Below are 22,412 nucleotides of genomic sequence, written 5' to 3'. Positions count from 1 at the left end.
GACTGGCGCGTCACGGGTCAGGTGCGTCCTAAACTCACGGCCTCCTACACGGGCCCGAATCGCCTGTGGGCACGGCTTTCCAGAGGAGGCGCAATCAACAAGTGTCTCCGCATGCCACGGCCCCCTCCGGATTTCAGAGGCTGCGACGGCTCACCTCAATCTATGCTCACTGCCTTTGATAAAATCCCTCAAGAGGGGCGAGATTGGTTCAACGTCTTCAGCGAGCCGCGAAGAGGCATTTTTCTCGGCCGTCCTGCAAACCCGCTCTCTTCACATCGAATCCCGACTGAGGGGTTCAGCAACAAAAAACCCCCGAGAGCGGTCAAGGCTGGCACCCACTCCACTCCCTCTCAGGCCAGAGATCCTGATGGGTAGCGGCCGTGCCGCTCCCGCTCCTCTCAGCCTCGTCCGGCTCCCTTGGGACTTTCCCCCAGGCCTGGCACCTCCTGCACACTGCACCCCCGCATCGCATAATGCCCTGCCCCCTCCTCAGGTTACCATGCTGGCGGGCCGGGCGGCCGCGATCGAAGGGCTCTCTGCGCCCTCTCTGCAGCGCCCCCCGAGGAGGTGTGCTGGGTGTCTGAGCGTCTACTCCTGCCTGTCTGCTGCAGCGGGGCTTAGTAGAGTTCTCGGTCGGAGAAGCGCACCAGGCAGCGGCAGTAACTGCGGGCCCGGCGTACGGCAGCCATCTTCGCGGGGCAGGGGGCCAGATCGGGGCGCGCTGGAGCGGCGGCAGGGGACACGGAGAGCGGAGGGACGCCCGCTGCCAGCCGAAGCCGAAGACTGTGTGACAACCAAAGCGTCGTCCCTGCTGGAGACCCCGGACGCCGCTGCAGATCTACCCCTCTGCTGCGGGAACCTGCGCCGGCGCACCGAGCGTGCGCAGTGCCGCCGCCGCCGCCTGCGTACGCGGCGCCGTTCCATCGCGCGGCGCTTGCTGCCTAGTAGAGGGAGAGCGGCCGTGGGCCTACTGTGTGCCTAGGCATGGTGTCACCAATTGGCTGCACCCCAAACCCAACCCACTTATTCGGCTCAATGAACACTTATGCAAACTTGAAAAAGCGTCAACTCAAAAATGTCTGTTTAACTCAAATTAAGAGTTGAGACCCTAAGGCCAGCAGCCCTTATGAGCATCAAACTACGCTCGCTGCACGCTCCTCGGCGACTCTAGCTGTAGTCCACGCCAGGAATGCAGGGAAACAGTGAAACTCGCCTACAGTCACAGGCTGTTAAAACGATTAAACTTTTTAAAAGCACGGGTCTGGGGTTTGAGGAAAAGATGCATTTAGGAGAGCAGCTGGGGGAAAGGAAACTCAGCGATCGCAAGGAATCGCACTACAGATCCCATCATGCAATGGGGTAAGGACGTAGGTGCTACAAGGCCTTGAAACCCGAGTCCTGCCCAGACAGCGCCGGGAAGACACTCTGGGATTTGTAGTCTGCTGTTCCGCGTGGAGCGCCGGAACTTACACAAGGTACTTGCCCCACCTTTTAAAGCGCAGATACCTAATTTCACATCTCCGGAAGGCGCTCTTATTTATCAGGCAATATACACACTTTACATTGTTTTAAATACGGAATTTTGCAAGCTCTATGAAAGCCTCTAGTCTTATAGCCACTTACATACGTCATTCAGCAAACATTTTATGGAGTTTCTAGTTTCTACTAGGTACCAGGTGCTAATGGTCATCAGGATTCTAAGACCCTACTTTCAGCGAGTTAACAGAATTTAAATCTCTTAAATATTGTTTTATTCTGGAGATCTTAGAAATGCGGTACATCTTCGGCAGAAAAATAGAGGCAAAAAGGGGGCGGGCGGCGGGGACGGAACGGTGAGCTACAATATGGAAGCCCAACCGCTGCCTTAATATTAGGATGCACCTTGGGATGAGTGTGCTTTTAGTTGCACCCTGAATCAGGTACCTATAAAAAGTAACTTTATGTTTAATGGAGGCCAAAAATTTAATAGTTTTTAAAAGAGACTCTAGGGTTGAGGTCTTTTAAGGATGATTTTCCTCCCAATGTTTTCTTTAAAAAGATTTTGAAATTTAAATCTGGAGGATTAGATATGAGAACGTAAAATAGAAGAAAATTATATATGTGAATCATGAATACAGAAGATCAGTGTTGCAAATGAAGAATGAGGTATTAAAACATTTTTGGAACTACTCTATTCGTTAAAGGTGTTGAATGCTAATTTAAGATACCTTGGTTAATTTGCACAATGGTTTCTGTTAAGCTAGCAAATAAACAATAAAGTTTAATAAAGTAATAATTAGTATTTGTAATGATAAACTGAGCACACTTTTTATTAAAACGCTATTAGGTTTCATAGCTACTAATTTTCTATGTTAGATTAGTATCTACTAGACCTCTTCCCAGGGCTGTGATATTTCATCATATTATATTTATAGGGTTGTGATTTTTCTCCAGGCTAGAACTACTGACCTAAGCCATTTACTAACCGGTGAATCCTTGTTCAAGTAGACAAAGATAGTCCCTCTATTTGCTAGGTAGACTTGCTTGGACAACTGAATTTGATGAAAGCTGGTAATTTGAGATACTCTAAAAATCATTTTTCATGGTAGTAACGTAAGATATGTCTTCCTAACTTTTCATTGATAATGACATTCATTTTTCATTTTCCACAGGGTTTTTGTGTTGTATAGGTAAGCACAAAGGTAGATGAATGTTATACGTTTGCCAAGTTGCCAGGTGATCCTTTCCCATTTAGGACAGGAAGTCTAAGAAAGCTGCACTCTATTGTATCTTGCAGGTTTCTTCAACAGGAGCAAGAGGAGAGAGGAATGCAGGTCTTTTGTACAGATTTTTTAGGAAAAAACTATCTGTCTTCAATTCTTAGAATTCAAACATAAAAATAGTGAGAGAAAATTGATATAGTGGCTGGGGAATTTAAACTCAGAGAAAGATCCACAGTGTGTAAAAAGGTTACTGCTTTATTAAATAAAATTGTGTTGCTTAGGGCAATGTGGTTTCCCTCACCAGCAGCATCAGCAGAGCAATCTGGTGTATGTGTGTGTGTGTGTGTGTGTGCGTGTGTGTTTAAAATTTTTATTAAATTTATTGGGGTGACATTGGTTAGTAAAATTATGTAGGTTTCCAGTGTGCATTTTTATAATACATCATCTGATGCCTCCAACTAAAGTTTGAGAACCATTGGTTTGGGGCAATTATGTAAATTTAAATCAAGGACCTTAACACAATTTCTTTTTCAAAGCCCTTCAGAGCCAGTCATTATATAGATGACTTAAGGTAATGTCTACAATATAATTTATGACACAGTGAATGTGCTTAAAAAGTGTTAAGTGTTAGATTTCATATAACAAGTTATAGAAGACAACTGTTGTGTAGAGCTTATCTAGTCTGTTTCCTACCTGGATAACAGTCCGGTCTTTCAAACTAAAGTTGCTAACAATATAAAAACTCTTAAAGTTCAAATGAATGCTAATAGGCAGTCAATTGCGTCTTTATTTTAAACATTTTTGTAGTAAATATATATATAATACAATTTGCCATCTTAACAATTTTGAGTGTACAATTCAGTGGCATTGATTTCCCTCACAATGTCTTGAAACCTCAGTTACATTTTTTTTAAACCAGGAAAAATGTTTTCACCATGAGTACCTGTAATGAAATGTCCCTAGAACGTCCATCCACGGTTACCGTTTCTAAATCCTGATACTTGATGCAGCCGATCTGCATGCAATAAGGCGTGCGTTTGGAGCAGAGATCGCGTTCATGGTCAGCTGCTGGCCGCAGGGTTCCCTGGGCTCAGTCAGGCGTCGAGCCGAGACTGGAGCGCAACTGCTCCGCGCCCCGGCTCTGCGCCTCCGGAGGCCTGCACGCGGTGCAGGGACGCGCAGGGCCAGCGAGGGGAGCTGCAGGGTAACTTTTCCCAGGGAAAGCGGCCAGTCGTCCCCACTAGAAGCCTCCCTGCCTTTTGTTTGTTTTCCTGCTGGAGGCTGGAGAGCGGCCGGGTTCCTGCTGCTCTACCATGCGCTGCGCGGCCGGTGCGACTCGCCGGACCTCCCGGGCGTCCCTGCACGGACGCCTCGGCTTCTCCTAGCAGGGATCGTCCCCATTCCCCGTTCCCGAGCGGGCTGCTGCGCCCCACTTGCCGAGGAGCTGCGCTCACCGCAGGAGCGGGCCCCCGCCTGTGTTCACCTCGCCAGTAAGTGGGGTCAGGGATTTAGGGGCTTCTGTCGGGCGACATGTCACTCGGGGTGCTGGACTGAAGCTACGGAAGGACCCCTGTCCCGTGGAGCAGTGGAGGATCGGAGAGGGGAGGGAGAGGTTAATGGGTTGTAGTTTCTCTTTACGGTCATGTGGGTCTCTCCCTCTTGTCATGAAAACTCCCTTTTCCTCGGAGTCTGGAAGATTTTGATGGGTGTTTACCTTTTAGTGTTAAAGAGGGGAAAGATTCGTACCCGATATGAAGCCCCTTTAGTAGCATGTGGAGGACTTGCTCTTGGAATTTTCCTGACTAGGCCTTTGGCTGTCCCGCAAGGGCTCTGAGCAAGAATCCTCACACATTTATGTGCAACCATTTTTCACTGGGTTTCTTTCTGCTCTGATTTCTTGCTTACTAATCTGAGAACATGTTATGAGAGGGATGTTGCAGGATTTTCCAGAACAAGAGTTTCTTTTTTTAATGCAGCTTTTAAAGCTGACTTTGACACTAACATTGAGGGCTTTTACTTTTAAATATAAAAGTAGTTTAATGCATCATTCTGTAGAAAACACTGTTCATTTCCACTTTAAATAAAGATCTGCTTTTGCTAAAGCTCGACTGTGCTGAGAATACCACCCTGAATTTTGCACACAGGGCTAGATTTCTCTAAGGTATTGGCAGTTGTGTGTGTGTGTGTGTGTGTGTGTGTTAATTTTGGCCTAGAGCACTCTTTGTAGTAATAGAAGTTTAATAGCTACAGTTTTCATTTCTCACCTTTTCCAATGAGTGGGCTTCCTGGATGTGCCCCAATAGTGAATTACTATTGCGGGAAATAAAATTAAAATGAGCTTTAAATTTGTGTAGTCAACATATAAATCATTGAGAATTTGTGTCTCAATTATATGCTAGCTTTGCTAGGAGTTAACGTATGCATCAATATGCACATTTGAAATACTTTGTAAAAACAATGAAAGTGCTGCTGTTTGGTAAAGAATCTTCAAGGCCTTCTTATCTATTTGAGGACCAGTAATTGTAAAATACTAGGAAGTTGTTGTAGAAATGAGAACTGTGCCAAGATTCTTTATGTAAAATGATATCCGTACCACTCCCCCCTCCCTAAGGTTCAGCTCTCTACAGTGACCCTGCCCACTTTTTACTTCTCCCCTCTCCACTTTGCTTTGTCCCTCTTTCCCAAAGTCAAAACTGGTGGCTGGGCAGGAATGGGCAGTCACATTTCTAAATAAGACTGGTTTAGTTGTAGATGATGGAGGGATGGTTTAGTTGTAGATGATGGAGGGTTGATGGAGCCTGTCCGAGTAGGCAGAAGTCTGTCTTCCATGCCCAGGGAACTCACCATTTAGTCACAGAGAAATGGTCTTTTCTCAGTAAAGTTTCCTACCTACAGACTGTATGTAAATGAGCTACCAGGATAAAGAACAGGCCTTTGTCGGGGAGGGGGGGCGGGTATTTCTGGATTGTTCAACATCATCAAAGCTCTTTTTATACTTTCATTGTTTGATTTATTCTCATTGCTTTTTGAGGTTCCTAGTAAAGATGGAAATCATGTCACTCTTTAACCTTTGGAATTATCTTTATCTTTTCCTTCAATTCCTTCCTCCTTTATGTCAATGAGTCAAGACCTTTGAAATGTGATGTACGTAGATTCCTCCCTCTATATTTTAATCCAGAACCTCATCCTTCCTCTCCTGCAGACTGGAGCAACCTCTTAGCTAGCCTCCCAAGCCTGGCTCTTAGTAAGTCCTCAGTAAATGTGTGCTGGATGAATGAATGAATGAGTGAGTGAGTGAATGAATGAGATGCTCCTCTTTCTGGAATCTTCTGCATTCCTTGTCAGTCTAATGTTTTTAAACTATCACTTCCTTATGTTTCTCCTTGCCACCTTCAGTGCCTCTCCATTCTCTGCTATCTCAAATCTAAAAAAATGTGCCTGATGTTTCAAGGTCTTTCAAAATCAGGTCTCACCCCTCATATCGAAATCCTCCTTTCAGTTCAGCATCCATCTTGGCTCAGTGTTGTTTGGTCTTCCTGCCATCCCACTGCAGTGTGGTTGCTCAGATTGCTCTCCCTAGAAACTCCCTCCCTTCATTCTACTCTGCTGTGCAAATCTTACCCACCCTCCGAGGAGGAGCCCAAGTCCTACTTCTCTCATAAATGTCTTCTCTAACTACTAATTTCTCTTCTTTCTTTAAAGTTTTAAGAGTGTTTGTTAGCCCTGTGTTATACTGGCTGTATTGATCTCTAATTGGTTTAGGCTATTTTAAGCCTCTTTAGGGCAGGAGCCATATTTTATGCATGGCGATGTGGTACTCTGGGCTTTGGAGTCAGGCAGAATTGAGGTCAGGGCCTGACTCCACTTATTACTCGTGTGGCCTTGTGGGATTTGCCCAGCATTAATCCTCTCACATGTCACGTAGGGGAAATGCCTCCCCCAGCTGGTTGTGTTGTGAAGATGGTCTACTGGCTGTACAGCGCCTGGCATAAGCCTGACAAAAATCTGCTCGTCCCTTGACCATGACTCGCAGAGGCCTGAACATGTGGCAAATGTTTGGTCGATGTTTGGTGTAATAGACCACAAGTCATGGCTCAGCCACGAGGCCCAGAGTATGGGCAGTCAATCATGCCGTGAAGCCTCAGTGAGTGTTATCCTGCCCTTACTTAAAATGGCTTGAGCTTAGGTTATTCCTGGCTAGAGCTCTGCTTCTGGGATCTGTTGCTGTTTTTCCATCTGAACCTTGCCAGGAACACTACCGCCTTTTAAATTTTTTTTTTAAACTGCTTTTCTTGCCTCAAGAGCGCCTCCATTTCATTTTGCAGGATCTTGCTGAATTGGAGTTTCACCTAGCCCTTCTATTTCCCTGCTTGTGGGGTATGTATGAGTGTGTGTGTTTATGGTAGGATTTCTTGCCTAGTGCTTTCTTGGCAGAATTCTGGGTACAGTGACCTTTCTGTATATGTTGATCTGTCAGCCTGTGAATAGTGTCTCACTTAATTGTAAATTCTCTCATCAGCAGTCTGTGGCGAGAAGGGCCTCTGGCTACAATATCAGAAATCTCCTGTTTGTGGATGTCAGTGTTTGTGGTTTACGTATTTGACTGGGAAAATGCGCGAATGGAGGTGTGTGCTGGGCAACTTACACACATATTGTCTGAGGGTGGTAGTGTTGCTATGCCCTTGGTTGTGGTTGTGCTTACCTTTGAAACATAGTTTTAACTTCCTTATGAATATACCTGTGTTTTGGATAATTACCTCGTAAAAATAATTTAGTGAAGCAAATCATTTCCTGGGGCACATTGCCTTAAAATACTAAGAAAGTGTGGCAGGAAGAAATCAGAGATACCTTTCCTTGCAGCCAAAGAGGAACTTAGAGAAGCAGCGCACGCCCGTCTCGAGATGGGAAGGAAGGCTGAGGTGGGCACACGCTCAGTCTCTCTGTGCCTAGTGAGGAGCTGTCTGATATTAGGAAAATATTACTACTCAACAGAGCCTTGAAAAATACTCAGTCCTAGTGGAAAGCTTCCGTTCCTGATTTCTTTCCAAGGAAACTGAAGCATACTTGCTCATTGACGCGTTGTGCTTTGAAAGTCGAAACCTTCATAGAAAGAGTGCTTGTGGTCAGACTTGCCTGTGCAGCTGGAATCAACTCCAATGTGCGCTGACTTGTGAAGTTGTCTGAGTTGGAAGAAAGCACTGTTCGGAGATCTGCCACTTTTTTTTTCCTGTATGTGGTTCAGGACTAGCAATATATTGATATACTTTTTACAAAGGGGGTGTGGGGAGCATTTGATACATCTGTAATAGACTCTTAAAACGTTTTTTATGTTCACACATTAACAAATATGCTACTCTGAAGATAGCAAAAGTCCCATCCCTAGTAGTTGGGTCTCTGGATCTCATCTGCCAAATAAGGGTGTTGGATTATCATTAAGGTCCCTTACAAAAATAAAAATAAAAAGATCTAATTTTAGAGTCTGAAGTTTCCTCAATGTTGTGCTGTGCCCATGTTGAGCTTAGGTCCTAATGAACTTAGCTTTCAATCTATACTAATTAGCATTAGGTCATATGTTATCTTACTTTACATTTTTCCTGAATTTTGTCATCCTAACTCAGTTTTTTAAAATGGAAGGGCCACAGTTGTGCTTCCTATTTCATTTGGTGCTTTTTTTCCATCATGCTGGGGGCTCTTAATAGCCACCTGATAAATGTATAGCGATGGTCAAGAGCATGCGAGAGCCACATATTTTTGTGGTAGGATCCACGTGAGTCATTTTTCACCTTTCTGTAGGTATATTGTGACCTGTGATAAAGTGCTGATAACCATGTGACTGCCCTCGTGGTTAAAATGGCTCAGAACCCAAAAGATAAAGTATCGCAGTATAATGTCCAACTACATATTTGCACTATCGTGAAAGTTAAGATCTGCATGAACTTGGAGTTGTCAGAGACAAGAGTTAATGGTTTTGTCCTCTTGGACACCGCCTTTGCTTTGAAAGTGAATTTATTGAGGATTGATTTAACTCAAACAAAACTGGATGAGAAAAAAGTAACATGTCCAGGCTTACATGTTAGGTTAGCTGTTAAAAAGCTTATTTTTCTAAATCAGTGTAAGAACCTTTAGAAGGATTCATGATTTTGTGCCCTAGTCCCTGTATAGTTATTCAATTTTGCAGAGAAGAGGTGGGTAGAGGGGGTGGGGTGGCAGTAGGAGTGGGGTCGGTGATACAGGAAAATCACTTGTGGTCAAAATTACCCTTTACAAACCTGTAAGCTGCTCATTCATGAATGTATTCATTCACTAAATCGTTGCTGAGCACCAGTTTGTTCCAGCTGTATGCCGACGCTCACTTAGGTGTGGAGGATACAGGTATGAACGTTAGGAAGTTTCTGCTCTCAGAGAGCTCATGTTCTAGGGATAAATACAGTTTGTAGATGTAACCCTGGAACCTAGAAGTAAAGGAGCGGTGTGTGGAGCTGGCCAAAGTGTTTCTGCTGATTTGCAGGGTTTCCTCTGTTTCAAGAAACAGGTCAAGAAACCGTGACCTGTAGGCCTGTCCTGCCGGTCGCCTGGTTTTGTAAATCGAGTTGTCCTGGAACACAGCCGTGCCCATTTACTTCCATCTCATCTATGACTGCTTTTGTGCGCCGGTGGCAGAGTTCAGTAGTTGTGACAGAGACAGAGAGCCCTCAAAGCCTAAAATATTTACTCGCCCTTCGCAGAAAATGTTTGCTGACCTCTGCTCTGTTTTATTTTTACAAGCCTTTACTTCCTTGATCTGTGTTAATGATTTGTTCGTTGTTATACATGGTAGTGAATCATCTTACATTAAGTCAGATAAGCTCCTGAGTTAAATGTGCTGTAATATTTGCATAGCACTTGAATATGTAGTATGTTCTCATTCATCCGACCTTGCCCACCCTTAAAACGTGGAGTCATGCAAGCAGCGGGGACCAGGACTATTGCCACCCTCAACAGCCTTCATTCAGCTGGGGGACTGTCACCCCAGCTCATCTACAGTTCCACACTACTCAGGGTAAAGTTATTCTTCCTCCAGCTCTTTTACATTTCACTCTCCCTTCAGAGTTTTACATTTCATAAATGTAAAGCTGTGTGGAATGATGGGTCCTAATTTAGAAATAATCTGCAAATGATGGAAGACCTTTTTTAAGGTTTGGGGCACAAGCTCCTTTTGTATTGCAGGAGAAGCCATGGGAAGTTGTAGACCTTTCTCAGAAGCTAGGGGTGATGGGGGAGAGGGAGATAAGGGCATGGACCAGTGTCTGGGCAGTGGAAGAGGGCGTACCAGAGAACTGATTGTCTTCTCCCATCACGCTAGTTGATGCAGTAACAGCTTCAATGCACTCCTTTGTCAAGGTAAATGCAGACCAAGTTCCACATAAACAAGGTTTGGCCTCGTAGCTGCTGTCCCCAATGCAGGAAAAAAGCATGTGTCCAAGAGGCAAAATACTTACAGGACATTTCTGCTAAAATATGAACAGATATGTACTATTTTTAGTACCTTTTAAAAAGAAATTGACAGTGTTAACTTACTCTTGTAAAGCTCTGACACCTTTGAACCTAGCCTAAGATGGGTAATTACATGAGGTTAATGTAAAATGGAACTCAGAAGTGCCACCGAATGGTTTTGCACACAACCCAGTTTTCCTATGAGGACAGATAAAAGTAATGGAATCTTTTCAGTGTGAAACAATTAAAGCAAGGGAGAAAAAGCTCCTCCTAAGGGTCTCAATGGTGTCAGTGGGCTGGTAAACCACAACTCCCAGAGAAGCCCTTATTTGCATCCAATTTTCTGTCTCCTATCTTAACACGTGAGTAATGGTGGCATTTATTCAGTGACCATCAAAGTTCCAAAATAAGGAACAATTACCATTGTCCCTGTGCCCAAGCCCTGCTGCCCAGGCTGTGAATGAGCAGGGCACCCCGTACAAGCTGCTGGCCATGAGCAGATGTTTTTACCTCCACTGCGGATTGAAGTCAAGGGGAGGGAATTGGGACAGATGGCAGGGAGGTTTTCCCCAGTGTCACCTAGCCAGGAAAACCATCACATTTATTTTAAAGATTGGCTAGAACTCTTTGAAAGTGAAATAAAACTGTGTTTCTTTGTTAGTTGGCGACAGCCTTACCCAGAGGCCAAAGGCCTGATCCGATGACATTGAGGGAGCGTTTCTGTGAGTCTCTGAGACTCAGTAATTCCAGCGTTGTGGTGGGAGAGCCCTAGAGACCCGCCCGCTTTAGCCTTTCTATAATATTTACAGTTCTTCCGTTTCAGAACTTCAGAATATTTCTGTTCAGGTTAAAACTTGATTATCATTACTTTGCACATGAAGAAATAGAAGCATCAAAAGTTTTGAGATACTTACCAAGGGTGGTACAAAAACCAAAGAGCCCCCTCCATGGAATTGCATTTCAATCACTAATCAAGTGCCTATTGTTGTAAATGATAACAGTAATAATAATCAAGGGCAAAGACTAAAATTCAACTTTTGACCCTTCAGACAATCTTCCAGTAACTGCTGTGTGCAAGCGGAGTGTGAGATTTGAGAACAGAGATGAAGGAAGTGTGGTGAGTGCCCTTGCTGATGGAGAGGGCAGGCCTGCCTGTCACTGACCACCAGGGAAGGGGTGGGGATTTTGAGGTGGGGACAGGGCGCTGCGGCATCGTGGGGAGAGCCGCTACCTGTGTCTGCAGGTTGGGGCAGCAGGCTCTGAAGAGGTGATGGTTGAGCTGGACTATGAGGGAAGAGAGAGGAGTAGAGTCTGCACTTCGGGGCCTGGCTGAGGGAAAGGGTACTTGCCCCTCTCTGAAAGAGAAGCTGCGCAGTGTACATGGTCCCTCCGGGGTACTATCTTTTCTTTGTCGGCTTCTGTGCGTGTGACGGGAAAAGTGGAAGCAGAGATCCATTTTTTCACTCAGACAAATGCGAGCTTGAGTCCTGACACAGAGAGTCACCGAATCACAGAGCATTGGAGCAAGAAGCCACCTCACTTCAAGTCCAATGCCCTGATTTCACAGAAATAAACCAGAGGACCAAGAGACACTCTGAGTCACAGGGGGTCTGTTCCAATGGAAACTGGGACCCAGCCCCTCTTTGTCTGCATTCACTTTGCCTCCACCTTAGGCAGCCGCTGCTGGTGAGGTCCCTGCTGGGTTCACTGATGTCTGATTGCAAAATGAGGCCAACTCGATCATGGTCACGTCACTGGTTTCCATATTTGAGCTACAAAGTACTTCCTTTAATTCCTCTCGTTCTCAGATCCTCAAAGGATTTCATGATCTTTGGATCTTTTGCCACCTTTCCCTTGAGTTTGGTGCAATCAGCCAGCTTCCTATCTCAATCCCTCTACTTAGTTGTATAACCTTGGACAAGTAATTTGTGTCTCAGTTTCCTTATCTGTAAAATGGGGGGATAATGATACGAGTACTAGCGACAAGTTGCTTATGCCTCAGTTCCTTATCTGTAAAATAGGGATGATAATAATAGTACCTACCACGGTAAAGTTGTGGGGAGTAAATGGATAAATATATGCAAAGCACTTGTAACAGTACTGTACACATAGTAAGCACGAAAATTATTATTATTGCTTTTTTGGCTTATTTGATATGTTAGGAAGCTAAGTATGGATTAGTTATAATGAGTGATTTGTCCAAATTAATTCTTGGAGTCAGAGCTGTCTTTATAAGGACTATCCATTAGCATGTTAACTAATTCCCAAGTTAATGGATGGGCTGCTGTATTCCATCCGATTCTCAGGCAGTGTTGACTGCCTATACCTGGAGCTGTGAATTCAAATGCTGTTGGGGACAGAGGAGGAAATGCAACAGCACATATCCAGTTTCCAGAGGAGGAAACTGGATATGTGCTTGTTAAACAGGAAGGAATTGCTTTTCTCATTTAAAAAAGAAAGAACAATTTTTCTTTCCCTCCAATTTTTCTTCACACGTGAGGGTTTTTCCAGGCTTTTATTTTGTCACTTTTGATAGAGGCATAGGAACAGAGAAATAGTGTTCTTCCAGTAAACGAGTGGCTGTGAAGGTGCAAAACTACATGGCATCTTAAAAAAAAAAAATGGCAGCTGACAAGGAAGCCATTTTTGGGACAACAGGGAGGATGGGGACTGTGATGAGCGACGAGCCCGTGCTCAGTCCAAAGGGATGGCGACGACCCTTTTCCAGCTTTTTATTACCAGAGAGCGCTAAAGGTCCCAAGTGGCTAGCTCTTCAGTTTCTCCAGAGAAGCCCCAAATCTGGATTTTTATATGAAAGTTTCTGCTTTTAAGTGTAGACTCAAAACACCTCTGAATTCAGTCCCAGGTTGCTGGTTTGCAACATATGGGTCACATAATGTGGAATCTCTATGTGCTAATGTCATATACTCAGAGATCTCAGCCGGGATTGTGAAGTCTTATCCACTGTGCAAAGCTGAAGAGCAATGTTTTCTATATTTCAAAAAGGAATGCCCTTGTTCTTTGCGTAAGTAAGCATAGACTTCTGATTTCATTCCTAAAACACTGAATTTTGAATGAATGAAAACCACTGCTGCCCTAAATGCAGATGACTGTATGAAAGTCTTTGGGAGGTTTCTTTGGAGAGTGGTAGGCTAAATAACACCTCCCGAAGGTACCAGGGCCTAGTCCCTGTGACCTGTGAGTGTGATCATATAAGGCAAAATAGACTTTGCAGGTGTGATTAAATTAAGGAATCTGAGATGGGACAATTAACCTGGGTAATCCAGGTGGCTCTAAAAGCAAACGCCAGTCCTTATAAGAGAAGCAGAGGGAGATTTGACACACAGAGAAGAGAAGGCAGTGTGACCACAGAGGCAGAGCTTGGCGTGATATGGCCCCGAGCTAAAGAGCGCCAGCAGCCACCAGGAGCTGAAAGAGACGAGGACTGGATTCCTTTAGAGCCTCTGCAGGAAGTGCCTACACCTTGACCGAGGCCCAGTGATACTGGTTTTGGACTCTGGCCTCTAGAAATGTGAGAATACATTTCTGTTGTGTTAAGCCACCAACTTTGTGGTAATTTCTTACAGCAGCCATGGGAAACGAATACAGTTGGTAAGGAAAACTTGTTCCATTTTTTAAAAATTATTTTTGTCAGCGATGCATGGATCAGTGTGTGGGTAAATGACGTGTCCTTAAGGAGAGAAATTAGCCATTAGGTAGAGGATTAGTGGCCCAAAACCTTCCTTGAGATTCCTAGCCAGAGATCCACCAAGTGATTTCTCCTTATTTGTAGCACTCTTACCTCAACTGCCATGTTTCCCAGCCCCTGAGTATGTTCCAGGTCCTCAGCTGGATGGGAAGTTCCTAGAGGTCAGTTCCACCCCCCACCCCCACCCCCAGCTCTTTGGATCTGACATCGCAGAACTGAGCATAGTATCTCCTGCATAATTCTTCACTTGAGTGATACTTTGTTGATAATTTCTTGAGCACATGTCACATATCCCTATATATCTGAAATAAATATTGGCATGCTTCTATAAAAACACGTATTTCACATATTTCTTTAATGTGCACCATAAATGTGGGTAAACCGCAGAACCACAAGAAAGACAATAATAGTTGGCCTTTTTACCAAATTGTAAAGAACCCGACAGTAGAAACACTCTTCTACTTAAGGACTGTGGAGTGATTTGCAGACAAAATGTTGTGGAGGAGGAGTAGACACGCGTGCTTGAGAGGAACCAGATGATATGGTGATTTGTTTTTGTACTGAGTTCAGACTTGAGTTAGCTGCAATTAAAGGCGTGGGGTAGCTTAGTGGCTGTTGTTCCAAATGAGCATTCCAAAATACTGAGTTAATAAAATACACTGAAGTACCCAACATTAAAAAAAAAAAAAAAAAAAAAAAGAATATCTGTTTTGTACCTTTTATACTTCTCAGCTTTTTTTTTGAAGAACTGACAGCAGATGTAGGTGTCTCTCATTAAGTATGGAAAAATGTATAATAAACATAGTCGTTTGTGTGCTGAAACTTTTTCTCCTGCCAAAACAGACTGAGAGTTCTGTGATTTCCGTGGTTGCCTTTTAACTTAAGCTCTGTAGCTGCATCTGGTAAGTTTCACTGTTGATAACATACAGGTAACATACAGAGGCCTGCTTACTGTGCAAGGTGGGATCCCTTCATGATTGCCACTTGCCATGTTATAGGGCTAGGACCAAGTTCCATAAGGTCCCACAGCACGAGTTCAGGAATAGGCTCTTTTGGGGACACTTCCAAATCAAAAGAGCAAAGAGCAAAAAAGACAAGCATGGATACCTCAATTTCTCACCATTTCCATGGAGAGTCGTGCTGGCCCGCACTGCTCTGTTGAATATGCAGTATGGGTGTGAACAGTCTTGTCCGCGGGGGCATAATCCGATGATTCGTAGTCTGGGTGTAGATGCTAGCCGTAAATAGTTATCTAGGAAAGCCATTCATTCACCTTGCATGTGGGGACCTTCAAGGCCCGACAGAAGTTGGGTTTGTATAAATCCTGGGAGGAAGAGGGAAGCCGCAGTCCCAGTTGCCTAGTTGTCCAGGCAGCTCTGAGTGGTACCCGCGGCCATTTTTAGCCACTCCTCTATGTTGTATCACAATAGATTTATAGTCCCATACATATGTTCTTTTAAAATGGAAGCAGATCAGGGTGGATGCAAAATGAAACTTAGGCTAATAGAGCATTACTTCTAACTTGTCTCCAGCTATATACACCTCTTTCAGTCTTCAAAACCATGTTAACTACAAAAGATCTCTCTTCCTCTCTCTTCCTCTCTCTCTCTCTCTCTCCCCCTCTCTCTCTCTCTCTCTCTCTCTTTATATCACCTCCTATAGATAATTTTTGTATTTAGTCTTTTGAGTCAGTATAGCCTTAGTCCACTGTATCAGGAATGCTTTGAGCTGTACTTGATAGAATATCCAACAGTGGCTTCAGCAACAAAGACCTTTAATTAGGTCACGTAACAAGAAGTCTAAGGCAGATAGTTTCAGGGACCATGCAGCAGCCCAGTGAGATCAAGGACCCAGCCTCTTTCTTTTCATCTGTCCTCCGCAGAGGATAGGCAACTCCGATAATAGATGTCAACTCTCTTCTGTAGGGTTTACATCTCAGAGTCACCAGAAGGCTGTCTCAGCCCTAAATATTACAGCTTCACACAGCTATGTTCAAGGCAGAAACAGAGAGCAACCTCTTTTTCAACTGTCTTCTTCTCTTCCCTCACCAGCTCACTTTCCTTTCCATCTCATAAGTCAGAGCAACAGTCTCTCTCCTAAACATTTTGTAGTAGAAGTGGAACTGCTAGGCTTGGCTTAGACTGATCATAGTTTATGCCCTGGGGCTGTCGTCGGTGGCTGTCATCCCATATTCTCTTGAGTCCTGAATAAAATCAGGGTTCTATAAACTAAGCAAGAAGAGGAACATTGTCCATCTCTCTGTTGTTTTCCCTGAGCAGCAGTGAGTTTTCGTTCTTTACTTGCAGGCTATGACATGAGTCATCATAGGCCACCACAAAAATGATGAACAACTGAACACTGATCTCAAATGTACTTAACCACTTCCTGCTGGGATATGCTTAGAATTGACTATGGGTTGAATGATACTTCTTATCTCCTGCTAATTTGAGTAATACCACTTCAATTTTTTTCTTTTTAATTAGTATAGGAAGTAATTCACTAGAGCAGAGAATAGAAAGCTCAGACAGTGGTCATGGTTCTGTTCTCTGGATCCCTACTTAGGGTAACTAATCTTTCTCTCTGACAGTCTTTTGTGTACTTGAAACAATTACCATGGCTTCCTAAGTTTCCTTTACTACATGCATTTGGTGTCTCTTCAACTACTCTTCGTGCATTCATTTAGTTCCCTCATTATGTTCTTTAATCTCTCTCTTGAAGTTTATCATCTAAAGTTGAACAGTAATTCAGGGGTATGTTGAGACTGTCGTGTCCCGTGTTCTGGACCCAGGGCCACCATGCTGCAGTCCTCCAGTGGGCACCATTCATGTGGCGTTCCATGTAAATGGAGTGCTCCAGGGTCGTGTGATGTGTTAGCCTTGTCTGAATGCTGTGCTCCTTCCAAGAACCTGACAATGCACTATCTTTGGAAACAAAATAGAACAACCTTAGAACTAACTACTGGTAGCTGCCTACTGAGCAATGAGAGGTTTTAGACATACCTCAAGTTCAACACCTTGGGAAACAGAACCCATTGTCTCTGCACATTGTCCAAATATTATCTCTCTCTCTCTCACCCAAACTGGCGTCTCCTATTTCTGAGATTCATCCAGTCCACTGCCTTTGTTCAGGCCTTTGACATATTTCACCTGGACGATTTCAGTACCTGTCTAACTAGCCTCTCAGCCTCTCGTCTCTCTATTCTAACATCAGTTTGGTCTCCAGAGGGATCTTCTTCATGTCATATCCCTGCCTCAAAACCCTGGAGAGCTTCCCTCTGCAAACTCCTGCATGACAAATATACCCCTTCCCGATTGGACCCACCCTAAGTTTCTAGCTAGTTCCTGCCGTCCCCTTACTGTGCTCCACAGGTTTTATGACTTGGCCCCATACTGTACTACACAACCCTGGTTGCACATTAGAATCACCGGGAGAGCTTTCCAAACTACTGAAACTCATTCCCACCCTGACCTACCGTGTTTCCCCGAAAATAAGACCTAGCCGGACCATCAGCTCTAATGCGTCTTTTGGAGCAAAAATTAATATAAGACCCAGTCTTACTTTAATGTAATATAAGACCGAGTCTTATATAAGATAATATAATACCAGGTATAATATAATATAATATAATACTGGGTCTTATATTAATTTTGCTCCAAAAGACACATCAGAGCTGATGGTCTGGTTAGGTCTTATTTTCAGGGAAACACGGTAACTCTTAGAGGTGAAGCCTGGTCATCAGTATTTGTTAAAAGTTCTCTATGTGATTCTAATGTTCAGCCGGGGAATGAACCACAAGGCTTTTATCAAGCCCTGTACCCACCAACCCTTTGCACAGTTTCCTCCACCTAATTCCATTCTTTCCCTTTTCTGTACAATAAAACTTTGCTATTCTTCAGTACCTCAGTCCCACCTCTTCTCTGAAGGGTTCTCAGACCTCTCCCTTCTCCCAAGAGTTGGTTCTCTCTACCATGTTCTCATAGAGCTTTCTACATTTTTCAGGTACGTGTCAGTTGTGACTTATGGAAGGAAGAAGCCTTATCTTATCCATATTGTACCTCCCAAAGCCTTGCGTAATGCTTAGCATCTCAGCCTGGAGAGATACTAGTTTGAGCCATTGTACAATCATTATGTAGTTACTTGAAATAACAAGATTACAAAGCAACTAACATGGTTGTGGTGATAGTCAAATCTTGCGAGAGTAATTGAATTTTGTTCTATGATAATCTGACAAACTATACCAAGAAAGAACTGTTACGGTGATTGTGTATGGAATGAGTGACCCACTTTATCTTGATTTCAATGGAGTTCTTAATTCTTTCATGAATAGCTTTCTCAGTGATCATCTAGAAAAGCATTGTCCCAGTTATACAATTTAAGTGGACGAGGAAGTAGTAGGCATTAATTATTCAAGAAAGGCTTCTATGATTAATAATTAATAGATGTGAATCATTAGTATCATGCCATTGGAAAAAAAAAAGTGGAGAAGAGCCCACATGCTACTGAAATGTAGGTCATTATTAAGTTTTGGTCACCACAATTCATCAAGAAGATGGAGAAATGTGTGAGGATTCAGAGATGAATGCCAAAGATAATTAAAGGAACGGAAAACCAGTCCTATGAGGAAAGGTGTAATAAAAGCAAGAGAAGGCTGAAAGACACACACTTGATTACTAGTTTCATGTATGTACATACTTTTTGTGAGATATTTTCTTTATATCCACAAAAAACTAAGCATGAAGAAATTAGCTTAAATTAGAATAGGCAAGTTTTGGTTGGACGTTAAGAAAAATATTCTAACTAACTGGATTGCAAAATGCAAATCTGATCATGTTATTCTCTACTTAAAAAATATCTTACTTGACTTTTCATTGTCTTTAGGTCAAAACCTACTTTAAAAAAAAATAAAGCATGTAATTTATTAGCTGATTTTTGACAAATCAAGGATCCAGGGATTTTTAGGAAGATGACATACAACAGTGTTTGGGAATTTTAATTTGTTGGAAAATGAAACTATGTACCGGTATGAGGCAGAAATCCTATTGTCTTATCAAAAACAGATGGAAATAGGAAAAAGAAGAAAAAGAAAAAGAGGGGAAAACAAACAGAGCCCCAGATTGCTTGTGGCCCAAGTGCTTTGTGTTGAGACATAGCTTGAATCCCAAATCGTCCACATTACAGTAACCATGAAGTGGAGAGACCATGATGTAAGTTAGTGTTCTGTCTTATGAACAAGTTAATACCAGGTTTTAGTAACTAAATCTACACTTGTATGTTTTAAGTGGAAATAAATCTTTTTGGATATGTATGTATTTTTTAAAAATTTCATTCCTCTACGTTTTGAGGATAATTTTTTCAATCTAGAATAATTTCAAACTTACAGGAAAGTTGCAAGAATAGTACAAAGAAGACCCATGTACCTTTATCCAGGTTTACCTGTTGTTAACATTTTACCCCATTTGTGTGCTCCTGTTGTCTCTCTCTCTCTCTTTCTCTGTCTCTCCACACACACATGCACACACACATGCATGCAATTTTTATTCTACCCACTTGAGAATAAACTGTATACATCATGGACCTTAACTGATAAATCCTTCAGAGTGTATTCTCTAAGAATAAGACTATGTTCTTACAGAACCACAGAACAGGCATCAACTTTGTTAAATTTAAAACAAATAGAATGTGTTAATCTGCCATCCCTATTCCAGTTGTTTCTATTGACTCCATAATGTCCTTTTTTATAGTCTTTTCTTCTCCTTTAGTACCGGATCCAGTCAAAGCCTATGTTCTTTCAAAATGGCATCTGAGGCCCTATAAACAAAACTCTAGGGTGATCTCTTTCCAGTTCCAAGCACCCCACCTTCCATTCCACCCCAGATTCAAGCCCCTGTGCCTTAGTTTCTAATCCTTGGAAAGCATCTACTTTTCTCTTTTTTTTTTAAAGACTTGGTCTAAGCATGAAAAGTCTATGAAGAAGACTTTCTTACTGCCCTTCTGAGCCTAGATGGAATTGACCCAGCTGGGAGCCCAGGGGCTTTCTCCTTATCCCCTCCCCATGTCCAGTACTCTAGGCATACTTGAAATATCGTAGTGGATATTCATGAGTACATAGCTAGCCCCCCTCCCACCCAGCACCCTCATCCCCTGCTGTGAGATGCTTAAGATCTTTGAGAAAAACAGACCAAATTTGATGGGTCTTGGATTCCCCAGACATTGACATAGTGTCTGTCACACAGGAGGTGCTTTATAAATATTTATTAACCATCACTGGAATACTTCACTGTAAAGAGCTTCTGAGGGAAGTTGTGGGGAGTCTGCTCCTGAAGTGCTTGGAAAGGAAGGAAAATGCCCCTCTAACCAGGGGCCTTAACCTGGCTCTAGAGGGAAGGCTGGGGGTGGGGGGAGTGAGTTGGGGAGGGGCGGGGGCGATCTCTTCCAGTTACATGTTAGAGTCTAGTGAAATCAGGCATAACCTTTACATTTCTGATGGTTTATCAAGGTCACACACAGCCCTCACAAGAACATAGACTGGATTTGTTTTTTCATTTTTAATTTTGAACTAATTTTAGACTTCCAGAAAAATTACAAAAATAGAGAGTTTCTAGAAATCCTTTACCCAGCTTCCCCTAATAGTAACATCTTCTCTAACCAAGAAAAATGATCAAAACCAGGAAGTTAGCTTTGGCAGTGCTACTAACTAAACTACAGACCTTATTCAAACATCACCAACTTTTCCACTGATGCCTTTTTTCTGTTCCAGGATCTCACATTCCATTTAGTTTTCACGGCTCCATAATCTGTGACAGTTCTTCAGTCTGTCCTTGGCTTTGTGATCCTGACCCTTTTGAAGAGTATTGGTCAGTGTTTTGTAGCATGTCCCTCATTTCAGGTTTGTCTGATGTTTTCTCATGCGTAGAGAAAGGGCCTGCGTTTTTGACAAGAATACAGCAGAAGTGATGTGCTCTTCTCAGAGCATCCTATCCAGGGTACATGATGTCCTGTGTCTTATTAATAGTGATGTCGAACTTGATCACTTGAAAGGAGGTTTCTGCTGCATTTTTCCCTGTAGAGTTACTATCTTTCCCTTTGAAGTTAATACATATCTTAGAGGTACTTTGAAACTATGCAAATACCTTGTTTCCCCTCAGACTTTCATCCACTAATATTTGAATTCATCAGAGAATCTCGCCTGTAACAAATTTTACTGTGATGTTTGCCTAAGAGTGAATTTCTTATTTCCTTCTTTCCTCCGACATGTATTGATTAGAATTCTTCCGGAAGGAGAAGCTGCATAGACTAGATTTGGATTTAGATACATAATGTCATATCCTTCTAAGCATTATTTTCTGATCTTTTGATTCTTCAGATAATTAGTTTAATAGCTGTATTTTTAAAATATGCCTTTATTATTTTTACGTAAGTTTTTACATTTTGGTAATGTTTATGTAAAGGCATTGCAATCACATAAGTTATTACTACATTTTCTTTATGATAAGCAGGCTGAATGACTTGGTTTTATAAATGAAAAGTCAATGACTTATTAAACAAACGAAAAACACACAACTGAATTACTTTAAAAGGGCACACCCTACATGCAGGCCTTAAAAAAATGATTAGTTCTTTGTTTAACTTCTGCATGCTTGGTAGTAAAAATAATACTGTTGATACCTAGCCACAAAGAGATGATGGAACACATGTAAGCTCTCTACCGTGAGAACTTTAATTTTAGCATTTCTTGGCTTTCATATGTTTACATTGTTAATTTTAGCTGAACTACACAGTATACAGTATATTTAGTGTGGATGCTTGCAGCTCAGCAGTTTTCATTGACCATAGTTGTCATGCAGGGTTTGCCCACAATGGTTAGTCAGCAAAAATGCACTGAATGCTGCTGATTCATTTCTGAGTCAGTGACAAATTCACCTTCTGAGAATGGTATCTCTGGGTTTATGAAAATTGTAAAAGAGCATTATTTAGGTCAGAAGTTGACAACTCTTCTGTAAAGGGTCAGAAAATAAAGACGTTCAGCTTTGTAGGCCCTGTGGTATTTGTCACAACTACTCAGCTCTGCTGTTGTAAGTGTGAAAACAGCCACAGGCCGTCTGCTAGTGAGTGGGCCTGACTGTGTTCCAGTAAAACCAGTAAGAACCGGTGGCAGGCCGGGGGCGTAGTCTGCCGACCCCTGATGTAGACTATAAAAATACACACACTCAAAGTACACGTTAGCCTTTATCCTGGTCTCTGATTTGTCTCTACAGGCAGAAGACTGAGCTTTGAAAATATGTCTTCGGGAGACAGTCCCGTTCTATTGACTACCTTGTGCTGGTGCTGCCACAGAAAAATCTGGTTACACTCCGGGGAGGCCTGCGGCTGCTGCAGGACTGAACCACCTCAGCCCTGAGATGAGTGTCCGGCCTGCGCGGGCACACCATGAATAGATACACAACGATCAAGCAACTAGGGGATGGAACCTACGGTTCCGTCCTACTGGGAAGAAGCATTGAGTCGGGGGAACTGATTGCTATTAAAAA

General features: G+C 42.9%; 3 protein-coding genes across 10 annotated transcripts in view; 2 read left to right on the top strand and 1 right to left on the bottom strand.

Moving 5' to 3' along the window:
- The window catches only part of FBXO9 (F-box protein 9), a 27,493-nt gene extending 26,591 nt beyond the window's left edge, over positions 1 to 902 (bottom strand). For 2 of the 4 annotated variants that reach the window (XM_074333079.1, XM_074333082.1), the window contains exon 1: positions 499 to 902. In XM_074333079.1, coding sequence (XP_074189180.1) covers positions 499 to 501 — 3 coding nt within the window. In that variant the 5' untranslated portion in view covers positions 502 to 902. Of the gene's footprint in view, positions 1 to 154; positions 283 to 498 lie in introns of those variants that run through there. The other 2 variants (XM_074333081.1, XM_074333080.1) reach the window with 2 other exon arrangements.
- LOC141571665 (uncharacterized) lies at positions 896 to 22,282 on the top strand. Of its 4 annotated transcripts, none has more exons than XM_074333085.1 (2): positions 896 to 1,475; positions 22,140 to 22,282. In XM_074333085.1, exon 2 carries the CDS (start codon positions 22,163 to 22,165, stop codon positions 22,280 to 22,282), a length of 120 nt encoding a protein of 39 aa, XP_074189186.1. In that variant the 5' UTR covers positions 896 to 1,475; positions 22,140 to 22,162. The 4 variants fall into 4 exon arrangements, with proteins under 4 accessions (XP_074189186.1, XP_074189184.1, XP_074189187.1 ...); XM_074333083.1 differs by lacking the exon at positions 896 to 1,475 and adding an exon at positions 3,796 to 4,192; XM_074333086.1 differs by lacking the exon at positions 896 to 1,475 and adding an exon at positions 5,892 to 5,946.
- The window catches only part of CILK1 (ciliogenesis associated kinase 1), a 34,693-nt gene continuing 34,555 nt past the window's right edge, over positions 22,275 to 22,412 (top strand). For both annotated transcript variants that reach the window (XM_019734666.2, XM_074333078.1), the window contains exon 1: positions 22,275 to 22,412. In XM_019734666.2, coding sequence (XP_019590225.2) covers positions 22,312 to 22,412 — 101 coding nt within the window. In that variant the 5' untranslated portion in view covers positions 22,275 to 22,311.

The sequence above is a fragment of the Rhinolophus sinicus genome, linkage group LG05, assembly GCF_036562045.2.
Source record: "Rhinolophus sinicus isolate RSC01 linkage group LG05, ASM3656204v1, whole genome shotgun sequence".
Lineage (NCBI taxonomy): Eukaryota > Metazoa > Chordata > Mammalia > Chiroptera > Rhinolophidae > Rhinolophus > Rhinolophus sinicus.
This window is presented reverse-complemented; position numbering and strand designations above follow the sequence as displayed.

Coding starts and splice junctions, on each gene's coding strand:
- LOC141571665 (XM_074333085.1), top strand. CDS start 22,163: ATGTCTTCGGGAGACAGTCCCGTTCTATTGACTACCTTGTGCTGGTGC.